At 40.3% G+C, this 20,480-nt stretch overlaps 1 protein-coding gene across 1 annotated transcript; it reads right to left on the bottom strand.

Moving 5' to 3' along the window:
• Window positions 1-427: 427 nt before the first annotated feature.
• Window positions 428-5,730, bottom strand: LOC138852100 (zinc finger protein 436-like). Its single transcript, XM_070081748.1, has one exon. The coding sequence runs from the start codon at window positions 3,329-3,331 to the stop codon at window positions 2,474-2,476; it is 858 nt and encodes a 285-aa protein (XP_069937849.1). The 5' UTR covers window positions 3,332-5,730; the 3' UTR covers window positions 428-2,473.
• Window positions 5,731-20,480: the final 14,750 nt, after the last annotated feature.

Genomic DNA, 20,480 nt, shown 5'->3' with positions numbered 1-20,480 from the left:
TGACGTGTCGGTCTTTTCCAAGTAGAATGGGAAGGTAACGAAGTAACATCGTCAGGAGATTGTCATTGGCGTTAAGAAGTGGGACCAGAGTCGGTCCAACGTGAGACGGGCTGGAGATTCGAAAATCGTCGCACCATAGAGGGAGAGGCTGGAAGCGTAGTCAAAGGAGAGCGGAGGTCAGACAAATCGAAGGAGCCAGTGGAAGCCCCGGTACCTGAAGTGGGTGAGGAAACAGCACCAGCAAGAGGTACAGGGGCCTTAGGAGTGTCCAAAATACGAGGCGAGGTCAGAACAGGGTGCGGTAACAATAAGGGGCCCGGGAGTAGCAGGGTCATGGATTTGGGACTCCATGGTTAGGTTACTTCTTTCTTTTTGTTTTTAAGAAAAAAAGAAAGAAGAAAAGAAAATAAAAATAAAAAAAAAGAATAAAAAAAGGGGGTACCGGGGAGGGATAGTTCCTAGGAGGAATGAAAGAGCCAGAAATCTCCCTCTGTGCCCAAGAGGACCTCAGCACCACAAGTAGTGCAGGTGCAGCATGGAACCCATGCCATACCCTACCCTTCATGCCAGTAAACCAGCAATCCGGGATAGCAACCTCACATCTGCCTAGCTACCTCGGTGGACAAAAGAGAGGGTGGCCGGATATCCGCCACAAAGCATACCTCCTTCAGCCACCACCCCTGGAATCCGAAAGGTGGCTTCCAGAGATACACCCGTCGCCCGAAAGACACCCAAAGCCACCCTCCGGGATACTGGAGAGGGATCGGGACATCCTCAGGCAATCCAGATCCCATGGCAAACTATGCCACCGCCAAGAACCTCAATGGAATGGGATGGACCCCAGTACCCTTCCCCCTACCTATGAACTAGTGTGCCTGTGGGAAAAATCCCAAAGGCCAAAAAGAGGACGGGCAAAATGGAGGGGTGGGGAGGAGGAGGAGGAAAGGAAAAAGGGGAGGATTGGATAGGGAAGGGGGGATTGTTGGGTAATTAGGTTCGGTCTGAGGAAGGGGACCAACAGGTCTAATTCCTCAGACCAAGAGCCTCTTTACCACGCCAAGGAGCCCCCCTTGAAGAGGACTGAGGGTAATAGTATAGCTGTCCACAGACTTCACTTCAGAATAAACCTCAAGCTGGTTCAAGAGTTTCTACAACAAAATTCTTTATCCAAGTGAGAATAAAGTGAAGTACTAGAGGGGAAGCTGAGTCAATGCACACTGAGTCAGCAGAGAGAGCGAACTGAACTAACACAGTTAATCCTTACATGACATCAACTTGCCAAAGGGGAGAGCAGACTAAACTACCCTCCAAGGACATACCTTGTTTCAACTCTTAGCCAGCTATTACCTTCCTATCTAACACATTACTCAAAATACACAAATATATATACACATCATACCCGGGTATATTCCTAAACCAGATAATATTATAAACTAGTGGAATTTTTAACTAATATTAAAGAAACCCCAAATATAATATTAAGTTGACAAAACATAAATTAATCTCATTATGACCTTGGTCATAACAATGACATATAACTCGCCTGTAAAAATACTAGCCAAGTCTAACATATGACCCCAAACATCATCATCAGGGACATTGCCATGAACCCAATGCCATCAGAAGATTTAAAACCAGATGTATAAATGCCAACGGCACAAGCATGAGACTAGAAGTGATCAAGAAAAAGAGAGCAAGAAACAGTTTTAGGTATGAGACCTTTAGCACACAGCAGTAGAGGAGAACAGACACAACTGTTGGAACTTCCCAAGAGGGAAGGGGAAAGGCAGATGCTACATGAATATACAAGGTAGGGAACTGGAGAGAAGACCTGAGCAAGTGAAGATTAAGAGAAAACGGACAGAATAAGCAGAGGCACTGATCAAATAATGGACCACTACTAACCCTGGAGACCAACCTATACGTAGAAGGAAACCGAAGTTCATATGCACTGAAAAAATAATGACAGCAATAAGCATCCTCATAATCAGCTAAGGAAGGTACATTCGCCTCAGCATAGAGGCTTTCAACAGAGGATGAAAGGACCAAGGCATGAACATAAACATTGGTGATGAAGGGGATCTAGCTTAGAGTTGCAATATAAGCCACAGAATAGCATACCAGGCCATGGGCCTGGTAGGCTTCTATACTGAATGAACTCTCATGTGTAGTACTAGAATTATTTTTTTGTGAAGTCTTTTAAACAGTGATATGGTTTTTCTTGTGAATGAAATATCATACATTATAATACATGTGAATTTTGTGAAAAATATTAGAAACACAGTGAACATTGATATGATTTATTTTGTGAATAGACTCTCGTGTGTCTTATTAGATCTGATTTAGAGAGAAAGTCTTTCAAACACTCTGAACACTGATATGGTTTTTCTTGTGAATGAACTCTCATGTGTCTTATTACACTTGATTTATATGAAAAGTCTTTCAAACACTCTGAACACTGATATGGTTTATCTCATGAATGAACTCTCATGTGTTTTATTAAATGTGATTTTTGTGAAAAGTCTTTCAAACATTCTGAACACTGATATGGTTTTTCTTGTGAATGAACACTCATGTGTTTTATTAAATGTGATTTTTGTGAAAAGTCTTTCAAACATTCTGAACACTGATATGGTTTTTCTTGTGAATGAACTCTCATGTGTTGCATTAGATATGACTTACATGAAAAGTTTTTCAAACATTCTGAACACTGATATGGTTTTTCTTGTGAATGAACTCTCATGTGTTGCATTAGATGTGATTTACATGAAAAGTTTTTCAAACATTCTGAACACTGATATGGTTTTTCTTGTGAATGAACTCTCATGTGTTGCATTAGATGTGATTTACATGAAAAGTTTTTCAAACATTCTGAACACTGATATGGTTTTTCTTGTGAATGAACTCTCATGTGTTGCATTAGATGTGATTTACATGAAAAGTCTTTCAAACACTCTGAACACTGATATGGTTTTTCTTGTGAATGAACACTCACATGTTTTATTAAATGTGATTTTTGTGAAAAGTCTTTCAAACACTCTGAACACTGATATGGTTTTTCTTGTGAATGAACTCTCATGTGTCTTATTAGATGTGATTTACATGAAAAGTTTTTCAAACACTCTGAACACTGATATGGTTTTTCTTGTGAATGAACTCTCATGTGTCTTATTAGATGTGATTTACATGAAAAGTTTTTCAAACACTCTGAACACTGATATGGTTTTTCTTGTGAATGAACTCTCATGTGTCTTATTAGATGTGATTTACTTGAAAAGTCTTTCAAACACTCTGAACACTGATATGGTTTTTCTTGTGAATGAACTCTCATGTGTGTTATTAAATGTGATTTTTGTTTGAAGTCTTTCAAACACTCTGAACACTGATATGGTTTTTCTTGTGAATGAACTCTCAAGTGTGTTATTAGATGTGATTTACATAAAAGTCTTTCATACACTCTGAACACTTATATGGTTTTTCTTGTGAATGAACTCTCAAGTGTGTTATTAGATGTGATTTACATAAAAGTCTTTCATACACTCTGAACACTTATATGGTTTTTCTTGTGAATGAACTCTCAAGTGTGTTATTAGATGTGATTTACGTGAAAAGTCTTTCAAACACTCTGAACACTGATAAGGTTTTTCTTGTGAGTGAACTCTCATGTGTTGTATTAGATGTGATTTACGTGAAAAGTCTTTCAAACACTCTGAACACTGATATGGTTTTTCTTGTGAGTGAACACTCATGTGTTGTATTAGATATGATTTACATGAAAAGTTTTTCAAACACTCTGAACACTGATAAGGTTTTTCTTTTGAATGAACTCTCATGTGTCTTATTAGATGTGATTTACTTGAAAAGTCTTTCAAACACTCTGAACACTGATAAGTGTTATTTCTTGAAGGAACTTTCATACACTGCATTTTGTTACTTACCTGTGAAGTCACTTTAATAATGAATACAGCTATTATATATTTTGCTTATCAAACTCTTGCATATTACATGTTATTTAAAAGTTCTCCTAAAAGATACTGTAGAAAAGGTCATTTATACATATTGTTTTCTTATACATGATTAATGTCTCTTGATTATTGTTCAAATTACCTAATGTGTAGAATTTTTTTTAAAGAACATTATTTAATTATACTTAAATTAAACATTATTTACCAACTTATATTGTAAATATGAACCTGACATCTTTTTTTTTTTTACAATTAATATCCAAAAACTTAATATAAACTCTAAATAAATGGAAAAATAATCAATGTATTGGTACAAGTCTAAATAATTCATTGAATATATTATAAGTGTTTTATTACTTTATATAAACTGTAAATAATAAAGTAATCAAAATATTCTTTCTCAGTAATACTGTTATCTCTTTTAATTTGTATGAGTAAACTACATCAACATGAGTAGATTCATCAACTATCACACACACCATGAGATAATACATTAAAACAACATACAACATCAACATGAGAGTATGCAATACCAGCTGGACACATCATTGATAAATATATAAATAACAGCACATATCAAAAATGTATACATTAACAATAGCACACACCTTTAATATCTGCATATTATACATCATAGCAGTGTTCACTACTACCATTTTTAATTCACAGATGCCTTAAATATGCCGAGCAACAAGTTTTGTCTAGACATAAGAAAATGTGTTTGTGTGGTGAGTGTGCACAGTATAAAAATAATCCTGCCACACAGGACATGATGGTAACAGCTAACTTTTATCTCTGTGTTTCAATTAAAATAAAAATTTTAGGCCATTTTTGGTTTGTTTTAGACTACAGCACCAATAGAAAAACTACAAAATTACTTGAATCAGGAAGAAAAAAATGGGAGAAATAGACCTTAAAAATGACAGAAATTATTATTTTAGGCAATTATGATAAAAGAAAAATAAAGCACTGAATTTTTGTGTGTAATGAAGGATTATAATGAAAGTCAAGTGTTGTATATGAGAAGCCTGGAGGTATTATTATTGATAAAGTGGAAAGGTACTTTAGAGGCAAGAACCCCTGCAGTGCTTTTAAACCAAAATTTGTTTTAAATTTTGTAAAATTGGCAAAATTCCAAATTCAGAGTCCTTAAGAGGCTAACTTTTAACAGTCAAATGAACAAATTTTTGCAATAAATTTATAGTGAGGAAGATATACTATCAAAATATCTGAGCACTGAAACTGGTCTAAAACAAGCAACAAATTAATGAAATTCCTGTTATTTTGCCCAACTTCTAGCCTGTATAACTTGATTTTTCTGGCATCATTATTACCTTATGATAAGATTCTTTATGCTTTCAGATGACAAAATAATTGTAATAATTTGAAAAATGTATTGACACTGAAGGTGTTTCAATATGAGGGATGTAGACAGTTTACGTGTTAACTACAGAACACTTCTGAGGAAGGTAAACTTAAAGATAATAATAAAAACACTACTGAAATATATGTAGGAAAATATAATAAAAAATATTTTCTATGTTGTCAGTAAGTTAATAAAGACATCTACCAATAATGAGGAAGATGGAAGGAAAATGTGAAGAAAAAATACTTGAAGTAGAGAGGACAATATAGATGATATAATATCTTACCCACAGTCATTAATGGAAGATAAAATACTTGAAGTAGAGAGGACAATATAGATGATATAATATCTTACCCACAGTCATTAATGGAAGATAAAATACTTGAAGTAGAGAGGACAATATAGTCATTAATGGAAGATAAAATACTTGAAGTAGAGAGGACAATATAGATGATATAATATCTTACCCACAGTCATTAATGGAAGATAAAATACTTGAAGTAGAGAGGACAATATAGATGATATAATATCTTACCCACAGTCATTAATGGAAGAAATTAACAGATGATACATTATAATATTTTTCCAGCAGTCAATAAATATAATTCCTAAACCTTATAGTTCTGTGTACTATATTTACAAAAACTGTTATCATAACATATTTAGTTGCCTTTGTTATTACTTCATAATGGTTGATAAATTACTGACTTTTTAGACTATAAAAAATATATTACAAAATAATTTACAGACTTTAATAAAACTCAATACTTAGGTTTTATAAAGACAATAAACAAATATTTATGTAAGCTATTAAGCTGTTAAGAGGTAATAAATTTTAGTGTAAAACATGTTGATAATACATGTACGGTGTTATATTAACATCAGTACAGTATTATAGTAAGTTGACTTATGTTCACTGGTTGTTGAAGGTGTAGTTGTAATTGTCAGAATAATGTGGTCATCTTAAAGTCTGGACATTCAGGAAGAATTCACAACAATGTAGTCACCATTACCACATTGTTGACACAGTTTCTCCAGTATATCTGCCACTTATAACACTTTCATTGTACTGGATGATGACACTAAGTATAATTCTTGTGTTTAGATGAACTGCAAAAGAAAAGATAACAAAATTAATTAACAACTGTAAATTTAACAAATATGATCTTATAAATGATGTAATTTTTTCTCAGCTGGTTTTCAACCAAATGTAAAGATGAGTAAATTAAGTGCAACAGCTGGTTATGTAGTTTTTTAATAAACCAGCTGTATTCTACCAAAGCAGGTGACCTAAAATGAAAAACAAAAGTTTTTCTTTTTAACCCTTTCACTGTTTCGGTCATATATATATGTCTTACGAGCCACCATGTTTGACGTATATATACTCAAAAGTTCTAGCGCTTTCAAATCAAGCAGAAGAAAGCTGGTAGGCCCACATGTGAGAGAATGGGTCTGTGTGGTCAGTGTGCACCATATAAAAAAATCCTGCAGCACGCAGTGCATAATGAGAAAAAAAAAACTACGACCGTGTTTCTGGATTAAAACGCCGACTTTGAGGCATATTTTTTATAGTATTTATGGTTGTATTTTCGTTTTCTTGGTCTCATTTGATAGAATGAAAACACATTATAAAAATAGAGGTGATTTTGATTGGTTTTACTATGAAAAGAACCTTGAAATGGAGCTCAAAGTAGGGGAAATGTTTGATTTTTGCCAATGTTCAAAAGTAAACAAATGACGTCATTCTCCAATAAATGTCCAACTAGCCATTCTAATATGCAGTCATGAATTGGTTGACATTATTTATACAATTATTACAATATTGCAGTAGTCTGCATAACAGTAAATCTTCCAATTTTTGATTGAATAAAAGATCAAAATAGAAAGCAAGAGCAATATCAGAGGTGTCTGGAGATGTGACTGTTGAACAAAGAAAATGCATTGTTCATTCTGGACCCTATTTTGAAACTGGCATAAGATCGCTAACTTCGTGAGAGCATTATTCTGTAAGTTTTCCATCAAATTTCGTTCTTTTGGTGTCTACCATCGGTAAAAAGAGTGTCTATCATTTCCTAAGAAAAAAATAATTAGTTTTTTTAAAAAATTTCAACACCAGGAGACACCTCAGGATTTAGGGTTTTGACAGTCAAAGGGTTAAATTTAGTAATTTTACAGAAGGGATAACCAGCTCAGTATGTAGTTATATTTGAGAGATGAAACATGAAATTAAATAATCAAAACAGGTACTAAACTCAAAATATTATGCAATACTGTGGGTAAGAATGTACAAAAGAGAGAAATTATTATTATTATAATCAAAAAGAAGCGCTAAGCCACAAGGGCTATACAGCGCTGCAGGGTAGGGAAGGAAGCGAGGGTATTGGATGGCAGAAGGGAGGAGGGATGATCAGTAGGTTACAGAAAACAGCGGGGCAGGGGATAGTACGGGGGTAGAGGGTAGCAAGAGATTGAAGTAGAAAGGGCTGAAGGTATCAGAATTTGTGAAGTAAGTCAGTTGTTGTCAAAAAGTCAATGAGAGAGTCTGGATGAAAGGTGGGTCCATCAGCGAGAAGGGAAGGTAAAGAGAGAGCAGCAGAGCGAAGACGACGACGGAGGTAAATTCTGCGTGCTCGTTGATAAAGTGGGCAGTCCAACAGAATGTGGCTGACTGATAATGGAACTTGGCAATTCTCACAGAGAGGAGCAGGGCGCCTCTCCATGAGATATCCATGAGTAAGACGAGTATGGCCAATGCGAAGACGGGAGAGAGTAGTCTCCCAACCTCGACACTGGTGATAAGAAGACGGCCAGTAACCTATACTCGGTTTAATAGATTGAAGTTTGTTGCCGAGCATAGTAGACCAACGTTGTTGCCAACGGGTGTGAAGTTGGGAAGATATTGCAGCAAAATAGTCCGTAAATGGAATACCTCTACATGAAACTGGTAGGTCATGTACTGCTGACCGCGCAGCAGTGTCTGCCTGTTCATTGCCCTGTACGTCAACATGACCAGGGACCCAACAAAAAACAATATCTTTATGCTTGGTAAAGATGCGGCGTAGCCAAAGTTGGATACGGAGGACTAAGGGGTGAGGTGTATCAAATTTCTGTATAGCCTGTAAAGCACTAAGGGAGTCTGAGACAACCACAAATGATGACACAGGCATAGATGCAATACGGATAAGTGCTGTAAGGATGGCATACAATTCAGCAGTAAAAATACTAGCCGAAGATAGTAAATGCCCTTGTACGACGCTGTCCGGAAACACTGCTGCGAATCCTACGCCGTCAGAAGACTTAGAGCCATCTGTGTACACAGCAATGGCATGAGAATGAGAGTGAAAGTGGTCAAGAAAAAGAGAGCGGGAAGCGACCGTAGACAGTTGGGCTTTCGAGCAAGGGAGAGAGAAAGAACAGACTCGAACAGCTGGAACTTCCCAGGGGGGTAGGGAAAAGTGAGATGCTACATGTACATAGAAAGGTGGTAATTGAAGAGAAGACAAGAGCGAATGAAGGCGAAGAGAGAAGGGACGGAGTAAACAGGGGCGGCGAACAAATAAAGAATGTCTACTAATATCAGTGACCATTCTATAAATGGAAGGATTGCGGAGATCATGAGAGCGTACATAGTAGCGAAGGCAATGGGCATCACGGCGATCGGATAAGGATGGAACGTTCGCTTCTGCATAGAGGCTCTCGACAGGGGAAGAGCGAAAAGCACCAAGGCATAAACGTAATCCTTGGTGATGAATGGGGTTAAGGCTAGAGAGAGTAGCAGGAGATGCCGCTGAATAGATCTGGTCACCATAATCAAGTTTCGATAAAATAAGGGTGGAATGTAGGCGAAGGAGGGTTCGACGATCAGCTCCCCATGAAAGATGAGCAAGGGTTTTAAGAAGGTTCAGCCGGCTGTGACAAGTTGCCTTCAGAGAGGTAATGTGAGGTTTCCAGGATAACCTACGATCAAAGAGGAGGCCCAGAAACTTGACTGTATCACGTTCAGGGATACGGGAGCCATAGAGGTACAAAGGATGATCGGAGATGACAGAGCGTCTAGTGAAAGTAATTTGGTGGGTTTTAGTGCTGGAAAATTTAAACCCACGTGTGGTGGCCCAATTGGAAACACGGTCGACTGCATGCTGGAGAGAAACTGTAATAAGGTGACAGTCAGCGCCTGCACAGGCAATAGCGAAGTCATCAACATAGAGTGATGACCAAATATTTGATGGAAGACTAGAGGCCAAATCATTAATAGCAAGGAGAAAAAGTGTTGTGCTCAGAACACATCCCTGGGGGACACCTTCAGCTTGGATAAAGTCCGGGGAGAGCACATTATTAACCCGAACACGGAAATGCCTGTCAGTTAAAAAGTTCTTAAGGAAGGATGGTAGATTGCCTCGAAGGCCTAAGGAGTGGGCTTGGGCTAAAATATTATACCTCCAAGTTGTGTCATATGCCTTCTCAAGGTCAAAAAATATGGCAATAACTGAGTGGTTATTCGCAAAGGCATTACGAACATACGTATCCAAGCGTAGTAAGGGGTCTATGGTAGAACGTCCCTTACGAAAGCCATATTGACGAGTGGAGAGACTGTTGTGTGTCTCTAAATACCACACTAAACGTCTATTTACTAGGCGTTCCATCACTTTGCAAACTGCACTGGTAAGAGCAATGGGACGATAGTGGGAGGTTTCATGTCCCGTAGTGCCTGGTTTGCGGAAAGGGAGAACAATGGCGGATTTCCACAGCTGTGGAAGAACTCCTTGTGACCAAATAAGATTGTAAAGGCGTAATAGGACTGCAAGGGCTGACTGATGTAAATGTTGTAGCATACGAATATGAATGTCGTCGGGCCCAGCTGCCGATGATCGGCAAGCTGAGAGTGTTGCCTCCAGTTCTTGAAGTGTAAAAGGCACATTATACTGTTCTTCTCTGAGAGAAGAAAAGTCCAAGGGTGCTAACTCTCTGGCAGACTTTGAGGAAAGAAATGAGGGGCATAGATGGAGTCCCTGAGAAATACGGACCAGATGATTGCCAATTTCATTGGCAACATCTAGTGGGTTTGCTATATCAACACCGGCAACCCGCAGAACAGGAGCCGGGTCAGGAGAATATTTACCACTCAGTTTTCGTACTTTTTTCCAGACTGCACTCATAGAGGAAGCAGAGGTGATGGTGGAGACATAATCTCGCCAGCAAGTGCGTTTAGCGTCACGGATGACACGGCGAGCGATCGCACGCTTCTGCTTAAAATCAAGAAGTCTCTCTGTGGTTCTATTGTACCGGTACCTGCCCCATGCAGCGCGTTTCAAACGTACTGCACGAGCACAAGCAGGAGACCACCAAGGCACGCATTTCTGAGAATGCCTGCCCGAAGTTTGGGGTATAGAATGAGAAGCTGCGGTTAAAACGGAGGACGAGAAGAGGTGTAAAAGCTCATCGATGGAGGACGAAGAAGGAACCTCTCTAAAAACAGTTAGGTGTGAGTAAAGGTTCCAATTTGCCTGATCAAATTGCCAGCGTGGGATGCGAAGAGGTGGTGAATATGAAGGGGAAGTAAGAATGATTGGGAAATGATCGCTGTCATGTAAGTCCGGAAGAACAGACCAAGTGAAGTCTAATGCGGCGGAGGAAGAGCAGACTGAGAGATCGATGCAAGAGAGAGTGTGAGTCCGAGGATCAAAATGGGTGTGAGTACCTGTATTTAAAACATGGAGGGGGTGGGTGGCAAGAAAAGCCTCTAACTGAATGCCACGGGAATCACAGTGAGACCCCCCCCCCCCCCAGAGGAAATGGTGGGCATTAAAATCACCAAGTAACAGAATCGGTGGTGGTAATGACGAAACAAGAAAGGCAATATCCGGAATAGATAATGCCCGAGAAGGAGAGAGATATAAAGAACAGAGCGTATACCACCTATGCAAGTGGATACGGGCTGCTGTGTAATGCAGCGAAGTACGAACAAATAGCTGATGGTACGGAATATCAGTGCGTAGAAGAAGGGCACTTTCATTAAAGGTCCCATCAGGAAAAGGATCTGAAGAATACAATAAATTATAGCCTGAGATGGGAGAGATAACAGCAGAGTGTAATTTTGGTTCCTGTAAGCAAACACCAACAGGGGAAAACTGGGAGAGTAACATCTGAAGCTCACCCCGATTACCCCTGAGGCCGCGTATATTCCACTGTAAATAGGCCATGATTGGCAATGATAAAGATACCTGAAATCCGCAGGTAAGGGTTCCTACGGACTAGAGGGGTTAGAAAAGTCCACATGCGGAGGCAGTGGAAAACGTTCAAGCAGCGAAGGAACGGTGCGCTGTGAAGAAAGGAGTTGCGCAGATGGAGTAGAGGAGAGAGAAGGAGCGGAGGGTGGATCAGTGTCCATTGATGGTTTGGTCTCTGCAATATATTCAGAGATTGCTTCAAGTGTTTCAGAATTCAGAGACGTCGTATGGGAGACAATATTGGAAATGGTAGGGGGAGGATGAGTAAAGATTGGAACTGTAATGGACTGTACCAAGGTAGGGGGGAAGGGGAAAGGGTGGAGGGAACTGGAGAAGCGTGGAAGGGGACAGAAGAGGCAGAAACCTGGGAGGTGGCAGAAGAGGAAGAAACTTGGGAGGGAACAGGGGAGGAAGGTACAGTACGAGGAGGAGGGTGAACCTCTACACTTGTAACAGAGCCAGTGAGAGGGGGAGAACCAGGTACAGAGACAGGGAAGGGAAAATGAGGAGGTGGAAGATGGGTAGGAGGTGTTAACGGACCTTTTTTTGACTTTTGAGAAGTAGAGGGACGATTGGGAGGAGGTGTCATACGAGATCTCGTCGCTACTGAGGCTTGTGAGAGAGAACACGAAGAAGCAAGATCAGACTGAGACGTTGAAGTAGGGACGTCTGAGCCGAGGACAGCAAAAGAATTAGCTACAGGAGTGACTATGGGAGAGGTAACCACAGAGGTGGGTGCAGAAGATGGGATACCAGAAGTGGGGGGACGTTTTGAAACACGGGAATAAGAAACACGAGGTAGTCTCCCTTGGAGGCGGAGATGAGAAACTGCCATGGCATAAGGGAGACCTTCTGCCTCTTTGAGGTAACGGATTTCCCGCTCGTTTAAGTAGACTTGACAACGGCGAGAGTACGAAGGGTGAGCCTCATGACAATTAAGGCAAGAGGGAGGTCGATTGCAAGACGTATTAGAATGGTCATCGGCACCACAGACTGGGCATTCGGCGATAGATCTGCAATATTTCGCTGGATGGCCAAATCGCCAGCAATTTCTACACTGTTGCGGTGTAGGGATCACCTTTCGAACTTGTAACCGATGTCCTGCTACATAAACTGAGGATGGGAGTTCACGGCTGTCAAAAGTTAAACGAGCCACATTGCTAGGGTATCGTCTCCGCCCGCGGGCAGGAAGAACGTAAGTGTCTACCTTGAGGATTGGGAGATCTTGGAGTTCCAGCTGTTCAAGAATGTCAGTGCCACATGTCTGGAAATTTTGTTGAACTATGGTATGGGGCAGAATGACGGTACCACTACAAGAATTGAGGGAATGATGCTTTTCAATAGTTACAGGAACAGTATCGATATGGGAAAGACGAGAAAGCTCATGAGCCTGGGTAGCATTCTGTACGGTGACGATGCGCGTACCGCTCTTAAGAGCATGAAAAGAAATATCTTTACCAACATGGCGTAGGAGTGCCTTGCCAATACTGTGGTCAGAAAGATAGGCAGTAGAGGAAGTCGGTCGTAAAGTGAAGAATTTAGTCCATTGTGCAGTCTGAAACTGAGCGTGGAAAGGTAGTGAAGGACGTGTCGATCTTTTCTGAGAAGAACGAGAAGGTGGAGAAGTATCATCAGCAGGTAATTGTCGTTGTCGTTTAGGCGTGGGACCAGAGTTGGTCCGACGTGGAACGGGCCGGCGATTCGAAAATTGCCGCACCGTAGAGGGAGAGGCCGGAAGCATAGTCAGAGGAGAGCGAAGGTCAGATAAATCGAAGGAGTCAGTCGAGGCCTCAGTACCTGAAGCGGGTGAGGAAACAGCACCGGCAAGAGGTACAGAGGCATGAGGAGTGTCCGAAGAGTGGTCCAAAGACGAGGCGGGGTCAGAACGGGGTGCGGTATCAAGAAGGGGCCCGGGGGTAGCAGGTTCATGGACTAGGGCTGCCATGGTTAGGTTACTTCTTTCTTTTTGTTTTTAAGAAAAAAAAAGAAAGAAGAAAAGAAAATAAAAATAAAAAAAAGAATAAAAAAAGGGGGGACCGGGGAGGGATAGTTCCTAGGAGGAATGAAAGGGCCAGAAATCTCCCTCCGCGCCCAAGAGGACCTCAGCACCGCAAGTAGCGCAGATGCAGCATGGAACCCGTGCCATACCCTACCCATCATGCCAGTAAACCGGCAATCCGGGATAGCAACCTCACATCTGCCGAGCTACCTCGGTGGACAAAAGAGAGGGCGGCCGGAAATCCGCCACAAAGCATACCTCCTTCGGCCACCACCCCCGGAATCCGAAAGGTGGCTTCCAGAGATACACCCGTCGCCCGAGAGACACCCAAAGCCACCCTCCGGGATACCGGAGAGGGATCAGGACATCCCCAGGCAATCCAGATTCCACGGCAAACTACGCCACCGCCAAGAACCTCAACGGAATGGGATGGACCCCGGTACCCTTTCCCCTACCTAGGAACTAGCGTGCCTGTGGGGAAAAAAAAAAAAAAAAAAAAAGGCCAAAACGGAAGGCCAACCGGGCGGGGGGGGGAGGAGGAGGAGGAAAGGAAAAAGGGGAGGATGGGATAGGGAACGGGGGATTGGGGGGTAATTAGGTTCGGTCTGAGGAAGTAGACCGACAGGTCTAATTCCTCAGACCAAGAGCCTCTTCACCACGCCAAGGAGCCCCCCTTGAAGAGGCACTAGTGAACATCGAAATGGTACCTCACTAGTATTGAACGTCACTCTGAGCCTTTATATACCCTCCGTGTCCATGTATTGTTTGTAATGGCTTGATAAAGCTCCTGGAGAGTGAAACATTGCCACAATAAAATGTCACATTAGTTGCACTTGTGTCCTTTTACTTTACATAATCGAGAGTAGGAGACTTGTGGGTTAATTACTTACAGTGGATTTGCAAGGTAGCCACAGTTAGGCTAGGCTTGTGCAATATTTACAAAAGTTAAAGTAGCTAGGACAGATTTAACCTAGTTATTATTTACAGGGAGTTAAAAAGCCAGGTTTAAGTTATAGCACGCTAGTTAGGTTAGGATTTACCTTATCCAACCATCCACGCTAGACAGAGTAAACTGGGCTGTGAGGCCAAGCTATTTACATACATTATTCATTTACTGTTTCACAAGTTGAATTGTTGAATTTACTTGTGCGAATTAAGTGATTTTTTAATTTGTATACTGCATTTTTATTGTGTGATTTTCATTGTCTTTGATTCATTTTAATGTGGGATTTGTGAATTGTACCTGAGACTAGGTTAAGTCCTGTAATTATATGCTGACATTGTACAGGAAATTGCTAGGTTAAGCTTTCACATCAATACACATTTTGATTGGGATTTGAGAGCTAACAGTGTACATTTTTGATTCAGAGTAGAGTCAATATAATAAAGGGAGTTGTCAAGCTTGTTGAGAAGCCTTGAGACTCGTTCATTCTTGCCTAATACCGTTCGTGCTGTGGGGTGGGCTAATTGAAGTACAAATTAGTACCATGATCTTAACTAAACCGCAACTATGGTAGGTGAAGATGTAGTACCAGCTGTCCCAGCTCAAAGTCAATTAAAGCGGTCTATGGGAGCCTATAAGGGACGCCTGAGCAAAACATGTGAGGAGTGTCGTATGGTCAGGCAAGATCAGGACATAGACTGGGAGGAACTAGAGAGTTGCCTGAAACCTTTGGAGCAAAGACTGGAGGCCTTTGAGAGATCATTTATCCTTTATGAGACAGAGGCCTATATAACAGGTGAGTCTGAATATACAGTCGAAGTAGCACGGACGGACTATGACGAATGAAGGGCAGAGTGTAAAGCAGAGATGAGACTCTGCAGGCAGTTAATAAAGACTTTGAAGGCCAGTACAGCAGGGGCAGCAAATGTTTCAAGGAACACGAACAACAGCACGCCTGTTAACGTGTTGCCCAGATTGCCCAAGTTGAATTTACCAACATTCGACGGAACCTTAACAGAGTACATTGCTTTCTGGGATCAGTTTAAAGCCCAGATAGATGACAGAGACAATTTGTCAGATGCCGTCAAATTACAATATTTACGTTCACAGCTCAAGGGTAAAGCCTTGGACTTGGTCTGGTATTACCAAACCACCAACACCAATTACCAACATGCCAAAGACCAATTAAAGGACATGTTTGGCAACACTGAGGAGATAAAGGTAGCTATACTTTATCAGTTATTGGATCTAGAGGCTTGTCGCCATGACCGTCAGAGCCTAGAGAAGTTCCGAATCGAAGATATGAGTTTGACGAATACAGTAGTCTTAAAGATTTACATGATTGGGGTAAGTCGGAATGGTTCATCAGTCAGGTGATTCAGAGGAAACTGGCTGGCACTACAGTGCATGAGTTACACTTAAAATATCGGACGAATAGGTTTACGATACAACAAATTGTTGAGGGGTTGGGAGATCTCGTTTCTCATTTGAGTATAGGTGTGAGAGAAGAGTCACCACCATTGCCACAAAAAAACTCAGAAAGTTACTCAAAGATCTCGAGAGATCAGTCCAAAGCTCATACGACAAACGTTGGAGTGTACTATGGTAAAGAAGTGTCTAAGGTAAGAACCTCTAAGCAGAACCTAAGAGGCACTCATGCCAGAATGTGTGTGTTCTGCGAAGGCGAACACGCTAGCACGAGTTGCCCGGAGTATACAACACTGAGCAGTAGGCAACAGAGACAAAGGGAGTTGAGACTCTGCTTCAAGTGTTGTGGGGAACACTGCGAGAGACTGTGGCACCCAGCTCAGTGAGTGTCGGGTCTGTTGCAAAGGTAAGCACCATACTGCACTATGTCCCAATAATTTAAGGGAACCCCAGGCTAGTAGGGATATCTCTCAGGTAGAGATAGAAAGTGAGTCCGAGCCTGAAATGGTAGCCAGCATGATTAGTGGGAGTGAAGTCTCTAATCCGAGTGAGAATCACGGAGGTGCTGCCCTACCTACAGTCATGGCAAAGGTTGTGAATGGGCACAGGTCTATGGCTGTGAAGTTAACTTCCTTATTTACTGTCAGTCTTTTTTATTTTTGTTTACGTTAAGAAGCATCTTTCCATCATACATTGCCCAATTTCAATGAGATAGCCCAACAAACAAGCGAGAGAAAAAAATATTTACCGAGAATCATATATGGCAAGCCCAAGCCAGGTACTGGAAATAAGTCACTTTGTCTGACTTTTCTGGGTTATCCTAGGTTCTCCATACATACACTGCTATGCATGATAATCTATGAAACTGTATTTGTGTATACCTGAATAAACTTATTTACTTCTAGTCTGTCAACCGAGTACAAGAAACTGCCCATTCACTTATTTCAACTACCCAATAAAGTGGTCAGAAATTGGCAATTTGGCCAATTTCACACAAATTTCAACAGATGCCAATTTCAAAATAGGGTCGAGAATAAACAATGCAGACATTCCAGGCACTAAAATAACATTTTATCTGTTCATTAGTCATGGCTAAAGGCCCCTCTTATATTACTCTTGCTTTTTTATTATTTTTTATTATCACACTGGCCGATTCCCACCAAGGCAGGGTGGCCCGAAAAAAAAAACTTTCACCAACATTCACTCCATCACTGTCTTGCCAGAAGGGTGCTTTACACTACAGTTTTTAAACTGCAACATTAACACCCCTCCTTCAGAGTGCAGGCACTGTACTTCCCATCTCCAGGACTCAAGTCTGGCCTGCCAGTGTCCCTGAATCCCTTCATAAATGTTACTTTGCTCACACTCCAACAGCACGTCAAGTAATAAAAACCATTTGTCTCCATTCACTCCTATAAAACATGCTCACGCATTCCTGCTGGAAGTCCAAGCCCCTTGCACACAAAACCTCCTTTGCCCCCTCCCTCCAACCTTTCCTAGGCCGACCCCTACCCCGCCTTCCTTCCTTGCTTACCATTTGGAATTTCTATTCACAAAAAAAAAAAAAAATAGAAGATTTACTGTTATGCAGACTACTGCATTATTGTAATAATTGTATAAATAATGTCAAGCCATTCTTGACTACATATTGGACTGGCAGGCGGACAGGTATTGGACGGTGACGTCATTTGTTTACTCTTGAGCTTCGCTAAATAATAGAACATTTTCGCTTCTGTGAGCACAATTTCAAGGTCATGAAAGCAATCAAAATCATATCTATTTCTGTAATATATCTTTCATTCTATCAAATGAGACCGAAAAAATGAGAATACAGTGGAGCCCCGCATAACGATATAATTTCAATCCAGAAGTCTGTTTGGGTGCCGTTATAGACCGAATTTGTTCCCATAAGAAATATTGTGAATTAGATTAGTCCGTTTCAGACCCCTTAAAATACACCTACAAAATCACTTACAAAAATACACTTACATAATTGGTCGAGTTGGGAGCTGATAGTTATGCGGGGGTCCACTGTATAACCATAACAATCATACAAAAATATACCGTTAAGCAGCCGCTAATGGCTGAGAAGTGAACTCCGCTATTTATGGTCTGATTTCTTTAATTTTTGGTGTACGTGAAGAAGTATCTTTCCATCATACATTGCCCAAGTTTGAATAAGATAACCCAACAAACAACTGAGAAAATAATATAATAATAATAATAAATAATAATAATAATAGTAAAAATAATAATAATAATAATAATAATAATAATAATAATAATAATAATAATAATAGTAAAAATAATAATAATAATAATAATAGTAAAAATAATAATAATAATAATAATAATAATAATAATAATAATAATAATAATAGTAAAAATAATAATAATAATAATAATAATAGTAAAAATAATAATAATAATAATAATAATAATAATAATAATAATAATAATAATAATAATAATAATATCTTTATTTACTAAACATACATGTACAAGGTTTACAGGCCTAGCTGACAAAAGTGACATACTACTACATAGAAAGCCGCTTGTTATGCACAGTATTTCAAGAAAATTAGGTCAGTGTCCCAGGATAACACCCACACTAGTCGACTAACAGCCAGGTACACATTTACCGATGGGTAAACATAGACAACAGGTGTAAAGAAACATGACTAATGTTTCTACCCTGGCTGGGAATCGAATATTTACCAAAAATCATATATGGCTAACCCAAGCCAGGTACTAAAAATAAGCCATGTTCACTTTTTTTGGGTTATGCTAGGTTCTCTACACATATGCTGCTATGTGTGATAATCTATAGAGAGAAAATAACTTTTTTGTTTCATGTTTATGGAGGAGTACGAGTGTATATCACAGTTAGCCCTGTGCTATACTCCGTTTTCTCTAATATAAGCCACCAAGACAGGGATAGGAAAATGGTTCAGTGGTCCCTCAATAATCGTCCATAATCCATTCCTGGAAGTGGGACTATTATCGAAATGGACGATTTTCGAATCAATTTTCTCCATAAGAAATAATGTAAATCCAATTAATTCGTTCCAGACACCCAGAAGTATCAACAAAAAAATTTTTTTTTTACCTAAAAGATAGATTTACATGCACAAAACAATGAACATTCAACATGACAGTTACCTTTATTGAAGGCTGTTGTTGATGAATGGAAGACAGGGAGGAGGAGAGAGGGAAGAGAGGTTATTTGGAAGGGGAATCCCCCTCCATAAGGACTCTAGGGCACTAATAAAATGTATAAATGAACATTGGTAATAGGGGTAGTTGATGAGTGGAACGGTCTGCCTAGTAGGGTGATCAAAGCTAAAACATTGGGAAGTTTCAAATTTAGGTTGGATAAATACACGAGATAGAGGGGTTGGATCTGAGTCGGACTTGCACCTGAGCTTATTGCTTGGGTAGCATTTGTTCTGTTAGTGGGTTGGATTTGTGAAGGACCAGCCTAATATGGGCCAACAGGCTTATTGCAGTGTTCCTCCTTTCCAATGTTCTAAAAGCTATGGCTTGGGTAGTTTCAAACTTGACCATTATGGTATAAGAGGCCATGCGCTTGCATATTTCAAATCTTACCTTACTAATAGGTATCAGTACGTCACCATTAAAGACACAGCATCAACAACACAGCCACTTGATACTGGAGTTCCGCAGGGAAGTGTCCTTGGTCCCCTGCTCTTCCTCATATACATCAATGATCTCCCAAACGTATCTCAACACCTGAACCCCATTCTCTTTGCTGACGACACGACTTATGTCATCTCTCACCCTAATCTTGCCACCCTCAACACCATTGTTAATGAGGAGCTGATCAAAATATCGACTTGGATGACAGCCAATAAACTTACGCTTAACACTGACAAAACCTACTACATTATGTTTGGTAGCAGAGCAGGAGATGCGCAAATTAACATTAAGATCGACAACACTCTAATTGCCAGGCATAATGAGGGCAAATTCCTAGGCCTATACCTCGACAACAACATGAACTTCAGCACCCATATCCAACACATAACCAAAAAAGTATCCAAAACGGTTGGGATCCTCTCCAAGATACGATACTACGTGCCGCAAACTGCCCTTCTCACACTATACCATTCACTCATATATCCATACCTCACCTATGCTATTTGTACTTGGGGATCAACTGCAGCAACACACCTAAAGCCAATAATAACCCAACAAAAAGCCGCAGTAAGAATAATCACTAAATCCCATCCCTGGCAACACACACCCCCCACTCTTCATAGATCTAAACTTACTCCCTGTTCAGTACATCCACACTTACTACTGTGCAATCTACATCTACAGGACCTTAAACTCCAATATTAACCTTGACCTAAAACGCTTTCTTGATAGTTGTGACAGAACCCACAGGCACAACACCAGACACAAACATCTCAATGACATTCCCTGTGTCCGACTAAACCTTTACAAAAATTCAATGTATGTCAAAGGCCCTAAAATCTGGAACACCCTACCTGAAAATTCTAAAACTACAGACACATTCATCACCTTC

This window comes from Cherax quadricarinatus, unplaced genomic scaffold (genome assembly GCF_038502225.1).
Source record: "Cherax quadricarinatus isolate ZL_2023a unplaced genomic scaffold, ASM3850222v1 Contig3959, whole genome shotgun sequence".
Lineage (NCBI taxonomy): Eukaryota > Metazoa > Arthropoda > Malacostraca > Decapoda > Parastacidae > Cherax > Cherax quadricarinatus.
The sequence above is the reverse complement of the archived record's forward strand: the minus strand, read 5'-3'. Positions and strand labels throughout refer to the sequence as shown.